The following is a 14,289-nucleotide window of genomic DNA, read 5'->3' as shown; positions in this document are numbered from 1 at the left end:
TGACATTCTTTTAATAAAAATAATTTTATTTGGTATTGAACCTACTTGAATAAAACTTGAATAAAAAAATACTTAGATGAATAGGATAACCTTTAACAAAATTTAATCTTTCGTACTCATACAACAACCATATTTTAATACGATAACCTTTTTTTCCCGACGCAGCATCAAAGAAGATGCAATGGCGATTGTCAATTGTTTGTATGTGTGCACTTTGCACCATCAATTCATATCAATATCCATCTTAATCATTTTCTTAAATATTAGGATATTTAATTATAATATTTTTCAATATAAAATAATTTTTTAAATATATCTAATCACATAATATTACTCTGCAAAAATAACTACTCTTTAAATGATATAAAACATTTTCCACTATGTCCATCAAAATTAAGATATTCTTTTAATTATCAGCATCTTATTTGAATGTTCGATAACATTAACATCAGTCATAACATATATGATCGAATAAATATAGAAAGCGAGAATAATCGAACCAGAGATTATGTTAATCTCCCTCACTATCCATGAAAATATAAATAAATAAAACATAAATTTGACAGTGTTACTTTAGCATCCCTTCAAATATCTAACAATTTATCTGCCATAGTTTTCATCCTTCCTATGTAATGGCTTCCTCACGCACAGCGATTACAGGCCTAGGGCAAGGACCATCATTTGTGTGGTTAATTTTTTCCTAAATTCATATGATTCCAATCACATTTCCAGCGCTGTTATCAAATTTTCTGTCGTAGGTTTCCTTCCATTGTCCACAAGTATAACTAAAGAATGCAAATATACAAATGGGCGCCTTCAATTCTCAAATCTAACTATATAACTCCCTTGATAGACAACATAGTGAGAGAAGATAAAAAAAAATATCACCTGAAAATCTGGATCGGATAAGAGGAGCTCTCGTCCCTTCTCCGTATATGGCATGCAGCAGTTCGTTACCGAAGAGTAAAAGAATAACCAGCCGAAAGTCACCGAGTACTTCATATGTTTATGCTCAAGATATTGTGGAATTTGTCTGCTCTGTTGCTTCTTTCTGTAATCCGTTATCGAGAATATTCAGAATATCATTTGGTGGACATCTGTCAGCAGGGTTCTTTGCAGCTGTTTGGCAGAAGCATTCGGGCCAAGAATTTGTATAGAAAGACTCCGGAGAAACTCGTTTATGAGGTTCACCAAAATTGGTTGTAAGCATGACTTTCTTAATAGCTTCTTCAAAACCTGCTGTACGCCCATTCTCCCTGTCGATGAAGATAGGAGCAAGAGCTTTTCTGTCAGGTCTGATTGTAGTCCGAAAGCCATAATAAAGTCGATGCCCGAGGAGGTTGTTCGCAAAGTTGCTTGGGCCATCATATGTTGGCATGAAGATGTCAGAAAGAAGACAGACCATGTAATCCACAGCAGAACCTGCCAATCCCCTAGTGTTCTGAACAAGCTCTTCTGAGTTTTCCACTGAAGAATGATTCTCCAGTCGAGGGAACAAACTTCGAAACGGGTTCATAAATCGCTCCCCACCAAATAGTTCACCAGCAGCTAGATATATTCTGGTAGAATTGTCAAAACCCAGTGCACGTAAAATAAGACCAACCTGCAGTAATTATAATCTTCAAAAGAGTTAAGTCCATCCTCCTAAATAAAACACCGGTATTATAATCTTCAAAAGATTCTAAATTTGTAATCAGCATTCAGCAGCATGATTTTAAAGGACCATTCACCAGACACAATCAGTGTAAAAAACGCTCAGAACAAACTGATTTTACCTCCTCTGGAGTCAATGGGCATTTCCCAATGGCCCTTCTTTCATTATAGACTAGTCTTTTTGGTGCAAAGTTTTCTTCTCGGTACTTCTTCAAAATCTTTTGCTCCTCAGGTGTAAATATATCAAAGCATCTACAATCATATTCATATTTGACATGAGTAGGTTCGCAACTGAAGAATTACATTTTATTTTAAAAGAAGTTCATTTATAAAAGAAGTTCATTTATCTACCAATAAATCAGTCTTCAACCAGCATTTGTCAAACAATCAAGATACTAATGGGAAGGTATCCCTGGACTCTGATGCATACATGAGAACTTAATGAACTCCAATTATGACATCAAAAGTTCCCAACTGCTTCATACTTCAAACCATGCAGCTAAATTTGTTTTGAAACACATCAACCCCATTGATTAACATATGCTAAAATAAGAGAGCATGCCAGAAGCTTCCCCTGAATCAAAACCATGGTTCTACCGAGTAAATTTTCCCGTTATCACTTGATACAGTTTCTCCAATCCTAAGTAGAATCTCAGTTTGACAACATTGCTTTCAAGTTTCAACACAAGCTAAAGACAGACGCTCTCTCCCGCCCCAAACCCATCTCGATAGCCCCTTCTTCTCTTCCATGTATTAACACCAAGTTTTTAAGAAATCAGCAAAATAATTGAGGCTAAACTGTAGTGTACCATCAAAATTGCCCTATAAGAGATAGACCATTTAGAAAACATACTGGGGCAAATATGCTTGATAGTAAATCAAATATAAAAATGCATCATAAATTATAAATTGTCAATCAAGAAATATGCAATGTTCTCCAGGGATCCAACATTAGAGAAAATATTGATACAATACTTTTAGAGTAGCAATTAGAGAACCAATGTAGGTACATTGATATATGGAAACTCTCCTCATTTTAACCTACTGACAAGTTTACCTACATGGCTACAAGATAATCTGACAAAACATGGACTACACACTGAAAATCATAGCCTATGCATAGAAAAGCATGCAATTTAACTCTTGATTGGGGGAAGGCACAAAGCACCATTTACCCAATGTCCAAGCTCAATTGATATTTGATAAACATGCACCAGCAGAGATAATTGTTCAGTGTTGTAACACAGATAACTTACCCAGCAAATGACAACATATCCATCTCAAACCGAAGATGTATGGACATATAGGGGCCTTGTGCACGTAGCTTATCAACGATTGATTGACTTAGCTTCATGATATGCGGCTTGAACCTTAAAGCATGATAATTAACTCTGCACCTCAACCTTTGGTACTCAGGATTGTCAATTTCTTCAGCTAAGCGATGTGAAAAGGGTGTAAGATAGATGGCACCATGTTCCTTCATTTTCTTGAGAGCATCAGTCGTATACCAACTTATGGGAGCATCTCTAGGGGGACGCATCTGTATCAAAATATTCAAACATTATCCACAAAATAGACATAATTTCCAACTGTTAATCAATGATCAAATTATCATAGCTACCTGTAATGCTTTTATTTTCTTCTTTTTGCCATTTTTCTGATTTTCTGGAATGCTTTCAACAATCTTTACATCATACCTCAGTGTCTTGATGAAATGCTCAACATCATAGATACCATGGAAACCACTGCATAAAAAAAGAAAAGAACATATTGTACTTTGACATTGCTTCACGATAGTCGACTAAACCAGCTTCTCTACAATCATAAAAGGGGATTCCGCATTTTATGTCTGTTTAGCTTCGTCTCCAAAAGATTCAGTTTGTTTTTAACTAAAACTAAGACTGGGCACTATTACAAATATGCCATTACAAATTAGCTAAGGTCAACCACCTATAGATTTAAGGCACTTTTTTCATAAGTATTTTATCAAGTAGCTAGCATTTGATAATAGCTACAACTATACAATATACAAATCTAAATTTATGGAATTAATACAAGTCAAGTACTACCAAAAAAAAAAAGTTAAAGATTCCTTGATGTATTAACAACTTGAAATTGATTAAAACTTTGTCAATATAACAACAATTACTAAGCCCTGTCAAACTAGGTGCGAAGTGAGCAAAATAGATCAGGTAACATCATAGTGTTCCATCATAAATCATATTCATGTTTATATTCAAACCGTTAACTTCTACCTCTAGCAATGTAAACTAATTAACTAAAAGTTTTACTTAAAATGCACAATAACATATATGTTCACGACAAACAACTTAGCCTCTTTTTGTCCTTTCTTTCCCAAACAAAACACTATCTGAATTCAGAATCTGAAGAATAATATGCTGTAGGTCAGAAGTATGTGAAGAATTAAATTTAAGATACTTACCTGTCGTCGTGCCAAAATGAGTTTGCATCCAACTCAGGTAGAACCAGCGTAGCATTCATGATTCGAGCAGCAAGAACAGCATTAGATATCTACACCACGGAAACACAATCTATCAGCATAAACACAATAGCAGCACATATAATACAGTTTACAGACGTAGGGAAAAGGTACAAACTGCACTACGCTGCTGATTTAGCCCACCATTACATCGAACACGCAAATAGCCGTTGCTCTCAGTAGGAGGAGCTGCCAAAACATCAAATTATCATCAAATTATAGCAACAGAGAGTTCCAGAATCTTGCATGACATAAGAAACAGTCTGTAACTACAAGAACAGATAGATACGGGGCCAATGGGTTCGTGGTGCCGAAGATGGCTTCCAACCACCAGAATCAGCATTGTTCCAAAGTTCTGCTAAACGGATCTGTTGTTCAATCAAAATAAAAAGAAAAAAACATGAAACTACGTATCGAGAACAAAAAAATCGCTAGCGAATCTAAACATTCGATAGAAAATTCGTAAGATTAAAAAAAAAATCTGAGTGAGGATTTGCACCGACCTCAGAGCGATAACTGGATGGAGCATTTGAAGTTCCAGTTGAAGAGTAGAACAAAGATACGGTGCAGATCAAGAGCACCAGAGCTGCAACCGAGAGCTTCACAACCATGGCCTTGAACCCTGACCCTACGCCTTGCCTTGCATGCTGCCTGTGAAAGCCAGCTCTGCAACAAATGAACAACAGCAATACAGTGATTTTGATTCAACTCCGAAATCAAGGTCACAATCGAGCTTGAATCTATGCGTTACTTCATCCCCTACCTCCTCATGGTTGAGATCCAATGGCTCTGTTCTTCTACGGATCCAGAACTTTCACGTTATTATTCGGTAGTGGATGAAGGTGAAGTAGGGAACAGTAGTTGCTAATAATGGAAGAGAAATGGATGCAGTGCCAGAGCTATCATATGTGGCGCCAGCAGTGTTGGTTGTCGGTGGCGAACGGCGGTGGAAGATAGAAGGCGAAGTCACTGTGAGTGGAAAGGCTTCAGGAAAATTAAAATGGAAGCTGGCTTCGTGCAAGCACTGGACCCTATTATGGGCCTCAGTTTTGGTTTAGTAAAATGGCCACTGTTAAAAACAAATTGGATCTTATTAAAAAAAGAATTAAAAGCTTAAACTCCTAAGCCGTGACTGAGTGTGTACACTGAATATTAGGAGTTCTATCATACTAAAAAGAAACTCCTAAGACCAAGAACAAAAAGTTTTACTCCTTAGTCCTTACCATAAAATATAATTAATTACCTTACCAAAAAAAGAAGGTATAATTAATTAGATACTTATATATATATATATATACTATTAAAAAAATAATAAAGATGGTTAGATAAAAAGGACATCAATTTTAATGATATTGATGAGATATAAATGAATAATGAAATTTATTTAAAGAGTTTCAATAGTTTTGAATATGAAAATAATAGTATTTTAATAGTTTTAACTATACAAATTTTATGTGTCACTCTATCTTTCATTGATATTTTGTCTTTTAAAAACAAAAAAACAAATAATAAAAATTCATTAGAATTTAAACAAGTTTTTGTACCAATGAAAGAAATTATATAAATTATCATCATTACAAGACCTCACTTTTAGAAAACTTTTTAAGTTATTTGAAGCAATTTATAATTTAAGTGTATAAGATTATAAATTTTTTGAAATTATTGCGTGATTTATTGAGCATTTTATTTTTATTGATAATTTTTTGAAGGTCCAGAAGAGTTACATTTAAAATCATTATATAATAAGTTAGGTTGATTGTATGCTTAATAATTTCACAAAGCTCATATGCTTTTTGAAGTTAATAAAAATGGTAGATTAAGATTAAAATTAATAAAAATTATATAAATACTATTTTTTATTTTTTAATATAATATATTAAATAATTGGATAATCAGATCAGTTTGATTTTGCGATTTTCCAATATGATATTCAAACCAATTAAAATCAGGTACAATAAGATTTTTTTTTATCCATTTTAACTATCGAATTTAATACCCAATATAATTAAGTGGATTTTTTTATTTAAATTTAAAAAAATAATATTTACCAATTTAAATAAATGTATAAGTATTTACTAAATTATATTTCGAGTCATATATCGAATACAGTGGGAGAAACCGAAAAACACACGTATCTCAAATGTAGTGACATTGATTTGTGATACGGGACACGCTGGTCATATCTCGGGGGCATCCGAAATATGAACAAAAGAGCATCTCGGATACACTCATCCGAGATATGCTCATATTCTGACATGGGGCACTATATCCAAGATATGTGCAAGGAAGCAAAACAAGAGTACTGCATCCGAGATATAGTCAAGATCTGATGTTATAAATATATTGTATGCGTTTTCGATGAAAATATTGTAATGTTATAGATGAAAAATGGTCCCAAAACAATCGAAGGTAACTAGTTATATAGAAATTATGCTTCATTACACATTAAATACATTTAATAACAATCAGTACATCACAGTGACAACATTGGAACAAAAGATCTAAACCCTAAACTGTATGCGTCGTCATGGATCCGAGTGGGGCGCATTGGAACACCCACGTCTGGTAATGGCTAGGAACATCCGACAGTAGAGGAATGGCCAAAGGCGGAGGTAGCAGAAATCTACCAACACTATCACTGGGAGTCTCCAACACAAACTCATCCTCTGATACTATATCACTCGACGACTCGGACTCGACAACATAGGTGGAATTGCCTTTATTGTCGGAATCATCGGCACTATCATGAGGCTAGACATAGTGGATTGGTGTCGTCTCGAGTGGCGCGACTTCATAACCCAGAGGAGACAGCCCATCCCCAGCAACTACATCTCGGATCACAGCATACAACTCCATCACATGTTGGGGCATGAGTCGCACATGTACGTCGAGCATGACCTTAACATGTTGATCCTCATCTATCCAGAATAACCAGTTCATAAATCCACCGTTCGAAAGTGCATACAGAAATTTATATGCAATCTTCCCGACCTCCTTTGTTCCTACTCCTCCCATATTATGCATCATGATCGTCTTTAGCGCATCTAGGGTATCAACCCGGTAAGTGCGCAGCATCACAGTATTGTCAAACTCAAATATCATTCCTTTATCATCGTGTCTGACTATCCCATTCGAATAAACCACCACAAAAAAGTATTGATTGTTCTCCATTAGAGCAAAATCGAAAGAAGACAAAGAAACTAATAGTTTGTGAATTGTGTGAGGAGAGGTATTAGGATGGTCTCTATAAATAAATTTATTGTACAACATATCTTGGGTGCTGAGACCCTAATTATAATCTTGACTATATATCGGATGCAGTGTCCTTGTTTTACTTCCTTACACATATCTCGGACGCAGTGGCCCATGTCAGAATATGAGCATATCTCAAATGCAGTGTATTCGAGATGCTCTCTTGTTCATATCTCGAGTGCACCTGAGATATGACCAGCAAATCTTGTTACACATAACGGAATCACTGCATCCGAGATATGTTTGATTTTCGATTTCTCTCACTATATTCGAGATATAACTCTAAATGTATTTTAGTAAATATATATATATTTATTTAAATTAGTAAATATTATATTTTTTAACTTAAATAAAAAAATCCTAATTACGTCAGATTGAACTTAATAATCGGATAATCCAGTTGTTCGAATTTACTTACATCCTAATTATATTCCTCTATTCTTTCTTGTTGGAGGAGTTAATTCCCTTTATATATTTTTTTAATTTATTATTTTAATATTTTAAAACATCAAAAATTTAGTACGTAGCTGATGAATGAAAATCCATTTTGCCCCTTCCTCTGTTTTCACTTTTCACTTTCAGTTCAACAACACAATCTATGATTCTTTAATCCTCTTTAAAGCCAACTGATTTCTCTCCTACTCGCATCCCTCTTCTTCTTTCTCTCTCACTGTAACTATAAACTATTCACTACGTAACAAACCACATACCCTTTTTCCTCCTCTTCTCCATTTTCCCATTACTCTGTTTCTCGCTTTCAATCTCAACTCCATGGCCCAGTTTACCCCCTCAGGTTTTTCATCTACTTTTCTTAATTTTCATTCGTTAAGGTCTGTTCTTGTACTCAACATTAATCCCCTGTTGTTTAGTTAACGTGGGTTTATTCATTTCCTCGGCTGGAACTTGATTTGTGAGCTAAAGATTGCATCTTTGAAATTTTTCGGATTTTAGGTTCTTGCTATCACAGGAATCGTTCCATTCAATCAGATTGTAGATAACGTCTAAATGTATTGCTTTATTTATTTATTTATTTATTTTGTTGTCATATGAGCATATTTTCATTAATAAAAGATGGCACATTGACACCAATTTTCTGGGGTCCGATTCCCATTAGTGCATGGAGTGGACAATAATCATGATGATGATGATGCATGTTGGAATCTTTTCTCTTATAACGCAATGTATCCGAGTCGAGCTTAATACATGATTCTATCTATCTATACTTAGCTGTTATGTCTTGTATAGATTCTATTTTATCTTTATATTGTGAAGTGCATAATCTGGAAAGGGTAATGCACTTGAAGATCGTGTTTGGTTGTTAGAGTATTCCTTGTAGTATTTGATCTCAAAGTACTGCATTTTACATTATGGTATTTGTGAATTTTGGCTCTAAGGGAACAGAGAGGTCACAACTGAATTCAGGTTTAGCATGTCACAGTCATAGACCTTGAGAGAGGCCATGGTCCCCTTCAAAAGTTTCAGTATATTGTGTTCTATGTAAAGCAGTTAGATTGTAGCTAGTGAAAATTTCTGAAACCCTGGATACTGTGTCCGTGCAGGTAAATCTGGTGATTTGAAACAAGAAGATGACAAGAAAACAAGTGAACTAGTTGTTTGCTTGGGTGAACTGTTAATAGACTTTGTACCAACGGTGGGTGGAGTGTCACTAGCTGAAGCACCTGCTTTCAAGAAAGCTCCTGGTGGTGCTCCTGCCAATGTAGCAGTTGGCATCTCAAGGCTTGGTGGTTCATCTGCTTTCATAGGCAAGGTATATCTCTCAATTCTATGTCTGTTTATCCACATGGTTTTTGGTTTCTTGTTACTCAAGACATTTACCACCCTTTATGTTGTTTCAACTTATCAGATTTTTCTGTGATGAAAGAGTCTGCCTGATTTTCTTGAATAGATAATCAGAGCTTAATTCCTTGCCATCTGTGTGTTTCAGGTAGGAAAGGATGAATTCGGGTATATGTTATGTGATATTTTAAAGCAGAACTTTGTTGATACATCTGCCGTGCGGTTTGACTCTGAAGCTAGAACTGCATTAGCTTTTGTCACGCTTAGAGCCGATGGCGAGCGCGAGTTCTTGTTTTTCCGGAACCCTAGTGCTGATATGCTTCTTCATGAGTCAGAGATTGACAAAATTCTCATACAGAAGGTGTTTCCTTAATTTATGTTTTTGTTTATAAAATTTTAGCCCAAGAATTTTGGTTTTAGTCAGCATACTAATAGTAATCTTGATGGCAGGCTAAAATATTCCATTATGGTTCCATTAGCTTGATTCATGATCCATGCAAGTCAGCTCATCTTGCCGCGTTGCGAATCGCTAAAGAATCTGGTTGTATTCTCTCATATGATCCAAATTTGAGATTGGCACTATGGCCATCAGCTGAGGCTGCTCAGAAAGGTATAATGAGTGTATGGGACAAAGCTGATATCATAAAGGTATTATGTTATATAACACTTAGCATTTCACCAATTTCGTTCTTGTTTTGATTTCTGTTTTCATTTTGCAATTTGCATCTATTTATTGGGTTTCTTGCTTTCAACAAAATAAGGAAAGGGGTCTTACTTTTGTAACATGTGATAAAAACTTATCAACTGAAATAACAACAGAAACAAAACTAAGTGCCCCATAAACATTTTTCATTCTTTTTTTTTTGTTATTATCTTATGTATGTGCAGATAAGCGAGGAGGAGATTACATTTTTGACCAAGGGTGATGACCCTAACGATGATGATGTTGTATTAAAGAAGCTTTTTCACCCTGATCTCAAGCTATTAATTGTGACACAAGGTTCAGAGGGTTGTAGATATTACACCAAGGTAAGCTTACTACCAAGTAGTCCATTTGACAGTGAGTGGCATAAGCACTTGTTTCATTGTTGATTGTGTGCGCAGAAATTCAAAGGCCGGGTGGCAGGTGTTAAAGTTAACCCCATTGACACAACTGGGGCCGGTGATGCATTTGTTAGCGGGATTCTCTACAACATAGCTTCAGATCAAAGCATTTTACAGGTCTTTTACATAATGCAAGTTGAAGATTCTTCAAATGCTTCTTTCATGTTATGATACAATGAATAATCTGAACTTTGATGGTGATTTAGGAGGAGGAGCAACTCCGGAAAGCGCTACGATTTGCCAACATATGTGGTGCCATCACTGTGACAAAGAGAGGTGCAATTCCCGCACTACCTAACAAAGAAGCTGTTGCGCAGTTCATGTTAGAAGCAACAACCATTAACACTTGACAGTTTCTTCTGTTATAAAAATGTACTACTATATGGTGTTAAGCTATGGCTTAGGTCACCTGAGCTTCTTTGTATCTTTTACTTTGTATTTTTTCATTTACAATAAGCTCAATTGCGTTGCTCACCCAAGCTATAGATTTTGTAATAAATCGATTCATTTATAGTAGAGGAAATTAACAAAATTGTATACTCCAATGATAAAAAAATCTCTTCTTCTTTTGTGACTACTGCCTTGCCTAATCTCTCATATGAAGAAATTAATTACCCGTTTATGTGCCTGAAATTAAATTTATATTATTAATTATATCTATCACAAAGTTTTACAACATGAGTAGTATGTTATTGGATAACAGTGATTAAATAAAAAATCCATAATATTTCGAAGAAAGAAAGCTAAAATTACGAAGATAGAAAACAAAGGCTTTTCGTGACTGGCGAACGTGGGTAGGCAACTAAGCATGAGGCAAAACTCGTCATACACAGACTCAGACTCGTATAATATAAAATAAAAACCAGATATAAAAATCAGAGGCCATTTTTGATTTTTCGATTTGGGTTAAATCCCGCAAAAACCGTGTTCTGAACCGGCGTCGAACCGCGGGCGCCGCTGCTGTTCGGAGATCGCAAACCCCACGCCGGAGTGTGAGATTTTTTCCGAAATGGCTTCAAACCAGTCGTTCGTCCCTGAGATCGGACCTGACGGTCTCCCTCGAGAAGCTTCCGTCATTAGCTACACCGAGAAGGTACTTCTCTATTCTTCGCTCTTCAATTCAATTCCGTCGTTACCTCATTTTCTCATTCTTCGCTTCCTTCCTTCTTGTTGTAGATCATCGAAGAAGAGCAACTTCAATTGCACAGGTAACTTCTCTTTCTCTTTCTCTGGCTATTTTTTTGTTCATTTGGATCTGGCGATGAGTTTGTGCTTGGTTATTGATTCTTTTTGTGCGGTTGCATTTGCGGCATTGTTTCAATTTAGGTCGTTTTACTTCAATGGTCGAATTGAATTCATTGTTTCTCTGATTTTTGGTTTACGAGTAATTTTAATTTTTGTTCTATTGAGGTAGAAATTGGACATCAATTTTATATAATCCAATGATTCTCCTGGCAATGATAGCTAAAATCCTGTGGCTACGAAAGATTGAAGATGCAATAACAAGCTGTTGAAGCAATAGCATTATTTATTAATTATGGTATTAACTATTAACTGAAGTTCTGGTAATATGGTAGCAGAAGGAAGTGGTCAAGTGGAGATGATGTTTTTTGCACCTTTGTTTAAAATGTTGGAATATTACGAATTGCAGCAAGGAATTAATTGCATTTTTGGATGGTGGTAACACTGATAATCTATGTTTATGATTTTGTATACACTTGACTGTTGTTTTTCTGTTAATATTAGTGCGATTTTGCTGTGCTAAATTTGTTATTTGGTGTATGAGTTATATAGAAAATGAAATTGGTTAGAATAATCATGCCTCTCCCTATTGGTGAACTAATAATTAATTCAGACAAGGTTTTTGAGGTTTTTGAGCAAAGGGTGAGCAAATTTATCTAATGAATCATAGGATCCAGGAAGTAGATGCTCTATTTTAGAAGCATGATCCTATGTAGTTTTGGACGCCCCTTCATCCTGTCTCCACTATTACATATTGTTGATTGTTTGTAATAGAGGCACCATTTATTGCCACCATATAGTTAGATTATCAAGCAAGCAGAGTGTCTGTCATCTTGATCTCTGTTTAACTAATTTCAGATACATTCAAGAAAACTATTCTAAAATTCGCGATGTTGAACGTGAGCTTGCAAATCTTACAATGGAGATGAAACTCACGGCCGGCCCAAAGAAAGCAGGTTTCCACCTGTCACTGTTGCTTCTCATGGAAAAAATTTAAAACGGTTGTTTTTCCCTGGTTGTTATGGTGAATGATTTTGGTTTACTTTTATACATGATGCATTGTTTAAGCACTTGAACTTTTGAGAAAGAAAATAGAGACACAAACAGAGAAAATTCGCATGGCCAAGCTCAAAGAAGAACAGGCACGGAAGGTATGTTACTTTAATAAACTCTATCTTGTATTGGCTTGCTATTTTCATCATATCAATATTTTGGTTATCTGTGCAATCAAAAAGAAAGTATGTATCATGTCATTGTGTTAGTCAAATGCCACGTTACTGCGTTACTTCAGATCTTGATTCACTTTTAGCATTGCTGTAATTGATTTGCTTTTGGGTTGCTTTACTTTCCTCACAATCTTTTGTTCAAATCACTAAATCACTGTAGATGCCATGTAACTAAATGAAGTTATGGGCGATTTGGTCCTCTAAATTATCAGCAACAATAAGTTGCGTCGAATGTAATTTTAATATCTTGACTGTGTGCGTCAGGTGTGGGAGGCAGCATCAAAAGTAGTGAAGGATGAAGAGGCATTAAAGCAGAAGTTATGTGATGACTTGAGCAATCTGGTAACTATTGCCAAACGAAGATATAATATACTTAACACAATCTATATTCTCTTATTTGATAATAACAATCTTCTAAATAGGTTCAAGAGAGCAGTAATTCTCAGTTTTCTAGGCTGGAGGAATTAAAAAGACGACTTGAAGCTTTGAATCCAAATCGTGCATCAACTAATTCTCATCATGTACGCCCTTCATAGTTTACTAATTTTATATTAATATTGCTGATGACCTCTAACATATATTATAGCAATAAATGTTTAAAAACATATATAATAGCAATAAATGTTTAAACATTGCATTTCAATTATATTAGGATGGGAAATCTGCAAGTTCTTCTCAGGATGGTTCAACCCGTGATGGATCCTCTGCTTCCAATGCAAGGGAAAGTGGGGGATCAGCTGAGAGCATTCCCGACCAAGGTAATGGTCAGAAAGTTGGATCTCATCACCAGTCTCCTAATGAAGGCGAAGGAAGAACTAAAAAGAAAGTCAATTTCCACATTAAAGGGAAAGGAATCGGTGCTGTCTCCAAAGGTAGATCTTCAGCTCCTGGCTGGACTGGGGCTGGCTTCGATGTAGATGGCAGAACATGAGAGTGTTATTCTAAGATATTACTGCAGTAAATTCATTGAGTTAGAAGTCCGTAATTTTTGTACAAGGTTTACCTTCTGTTCATTATTTCTACACATTAGCATGCAAACGTTGTCTTTCATCGTCACAGAATGACTGAGCTTCTCACTTGTATTGGCTAGCAGTCTAGCACAAAACTGTGAATGCCTTGTTCCTCTGCTACTTACGGGCAAAGAACAATCAATATGTCCAGCTAGGTTCTCCTTTGTGATTATTCAACTTGTCTCGTACTACTCATACTCGCTTCTTAAATGCTTGCAGATAGATAGCATTGTTCGCTCAAGCATGATTTACAAAATTTGAATATAAAATAACTTGACCATCTGGCGGAACTTTTCAATCATTATGCCTCTTTTTTCATTTTCATTTTTAAAGTAAAACCAGCACCCGTGCTTGTAACTGGGTTTCAATTTATAGCACAACTAGACCCAAGAATTCTTTTTCATTCAATGTGTTCTCCGTATTCATCAAAAGTGAAAGGAGTTCAAAACGCTGAAACAGCTGCTATCTTTCTTTCTTTCTTTTTTTTTTTTTTTGGCATTCAAAT

General features: G+C 35.5%; 3 protein-coding genes across 5 annotated transcripts; 2 read left to right on the top strand and 1 right to left on the bottom strand.

Annotated features, from left to right (window-relative positions):
- Nucleotides 1-491: 491 nt before the first annotated feature.
- LOC107466985 (O-fucosyltransferase 1) lies at nt 492-5,209 on the bottom strand. Of its 3 annotated transcripts, XR_001587833.3 has the most exons (10): nt 4,917-5,209; nt 4,657-4,819; nt 4,443-4,521; nt 4,272-4,342; nt 4,097-4,185; nt 3,275-3,398; nt 2,910-3,193; nt 1,776-1,905; nt 889-1,603; nt 492-785 (listed from the first exon to the last, which is right to left on the bottom strand). XR_001587833.3 is itself a non-coding variant. In XM_016085983.3 (9 exons), exons 1-9 carry the CDS (start codon nt 4,922-4,924, stop codon nt 1,013-1,015), a joined length of 1,539 nt encoding a protein of 512 aa, XP_015941469.1. In that variant the 5' UTR covers nt 4,925-5,209; the 3' UTR covers nt 492-1,012. The 3 variants fall into 3 exon arrangements, 2 of the variants coding, with proteins under 2 accessions (XP_015941469.1, XP_015941470.1); XM_016085983.3 differs by having other exon boundaries at nt 492-1,603; XM_016085984.3 differs by lacking the exon at nt 4,917-5,209 and having other exon boundaries at nt 492-1,603; nt 4,427-4,521; nt 4,657-4,804.
- Nucleotides 5,210-8,009: 2,800 nt separating this feature from the next.
- On the top strand, nt 8,010-10,843 carry LOC107466918 (probable fructokinase-7). The gene is made up of 7 exons (XM_016085923.3): nt 8,010-8,198; nt 8,965-9,173; nt 9,351-9,563; nt 9,653-9,850; nt 10,091-10,231; nt 10,307-10,423; nt 10,513-10,843. The coding sequence occupies exons 1-7, from the start codon at nt 8,177-8,179 to the stop codon at nt 10,654-10,656; spliced, it is 1,044 nt and encodes a 347-aa protein (XP_015941409.1). The 5' UTR covers nt 8,010-8,176; the 3' UTR covers nt 10,657-10,843.
- A 221-nt stretch (nt 10,844-11,064) lies between these two features.
- On the top strand, nt 11,065-13,979 carry LOC107467096 (uncharacterized). The gene is made up of 7 exons (XM_016086133.3): nt 11,065-11,399; nt 11,483-11,514; nt 12,407-12,504; nt 12,617-12,699; nt 13,039-13,116; nt 13,197-13,295; nt 13,427-13,979. Exons 1-7 carry the CDS (start codon nt 11,316-11,318, stop codon nt 13,703-13,705), a joined length of 753 nt encoding a protein of 250 aa, XP_015941619.1. The 5' UTR covers nt 11,065-11,315; the 3' UTR covers nt 13,706-13,979.
- Nucleotides 13,980-14,289: the final 310 nt, after the last annotated feature.

Source organism: Arachis duranensis, chromosome 9 (genome assembly GCF_000817695.3).
Source record: "Arachis duranensis cultivar V14167 chromosome 9, aradu.V14167.gnm2.J7QH, whole genome shotgun sequence".
NCBI lineage: Eukaryota > Viridiplantae > Streptophyta > Magnoliopsida > Fabales > Fabaceae > Arachis > Arachis duranensis.
The sequence above is the reverse complement of the archived record's forward strand: the minus strand, read 5'-3'. Positions and strand labels throughout refer to the sequence as shown.

Coding starts and splice junctions, on each gene's coding strand:
- LOC107466985 (XM_016085983.3), bottom strand. Junction 4,522..4,656: donor CATCCAGTTATCGCTCTGAG/GTCGGTGCAAAT, acceptor ATTGAACAACAG/ATCCGTTTAGCAGAACTTTG. Junction 1,906..2,909: donor GATATGTTGTCATTTGCTGG/GTAAGTTATCTG, acceptor ATATGATTGTAG/ATGCTTTGATATATTTACAC.
- LOC107466918 (XM_016085923.3), top strand. CDS start 8,177: ATGGCCCAGTTTACCCCCTCAG. Junction 9,851..10,090: donor ACAAAGCTGATATCATAAAG/GTATTATGTTAT, acceptor ATGTATGTGCAG/ATAAGCGAGGAGGAGATTAC. Junction 10,232..10,306: donor GTTGTAGATATTACACCAAG/GTAAGCTTACTA, acceptor TTGTGTGCGCAG/AAATTCAAAGGCCGGGTGGC.
- LOC107467096 (XM_016086133.3), top strand. CDS start 11,316: ATGGCTTCAAACCAGTCGTTCGTCCCTGAGATCGGACCTGACGGTCTC. Junction 11,400..11,482: donor TCATTAGCTACACCGAGAAG/GTACTTCTCTAT, acceptor TTCTTGTTGTAG/ATCATCGAAGAAGAGCAACT. Junction 12,505..12,616: donor GGCCGGCCCAAAGAAAGCAG/GTTTCCACCTGT, acceptor GCATTGTTTAAG/CACTTGAACTTTTGAGAAAG.